The sequence below is a fragment of the Charadrius vociferus genome, unplaced genomic scaffold (assembly GCF_000708025.1).
Source record: "Charadrius vociferus isolate BGI_N301 unplaced genomic scaffold, ASM70802v2 scaffold600, whole genome shotgun sequence".
NCBI classification, from domain to species: Eukaryota; Metazoa; Chordata; class Aves; order Charadriiformes; family Charadriidae; genus Charadrius; species Charadrius vociferus.
In genome coordinates this window covers 6,572-6,910 of record NW_009646404.1, presented here as the reverse complement: position 1 = coordinate 6,910, position 339 = coordinate 6,572, and the positions used below count along the sequence as shown (strand labels likewise).

General features: G+C 69.6%; 1 protein-coding gene across 1 annotated transcript in view; it reads left to right on the top strand.

Moving 5' to 3' along the window:
* Positions 1–45: 45 nt before the first annotated feature.
* The window catches only part of CHTF18 (CTF18, chromosome transmission fidelity factor 18 homolog (S. cerevisiae)), a gene marked incomplete at its 3' end in the record, with an annotated part of 6,860 nt that continues 6,566 nt past the window's right edge, over positions 46–339 (top strand). Inside the window, exon 1 of the mRNA XM_009894845.1 lies at positions 46–110. Within this exon, the coding sequence (XP_009893147.1) occupies positions 46–110 (65 nt within the window). The remainder of the gene's footprint in view (positions 111–339) is intronic.

Sequence of the window (339 nt, the reverse complement as noted above, 5' to 3'; positions counted from 1 at the left end):
GGGGGCTGGGAAGAGCCTCCAGCCACAGCCTGTGCCCCCCTGGGGATGGGCACAGCCCGCAGGGGAGCGAAAGGACGCAGCGAGAGCGGGCAGGGAGCAGGGTACCCCCAGTAGGACAGGAGATGTGCCGGTGCTGCGGTGTACCGGTGTCACACCGCACGGGTCCCTGAGCGACACCGATACCGGCGTCACACTGTGCAGATCCCACAGCGGTACCAGTGCTGTGACTGTGCTACAGCCCCAGCCGGACCAGCGCCACGCCGCACAGGTCCTGCAGCCCTCCCGCTGTCACACCGTGCGGCTCTGCCGCTGTCCCCGGTGTCACGCGTGGAAGCCCCG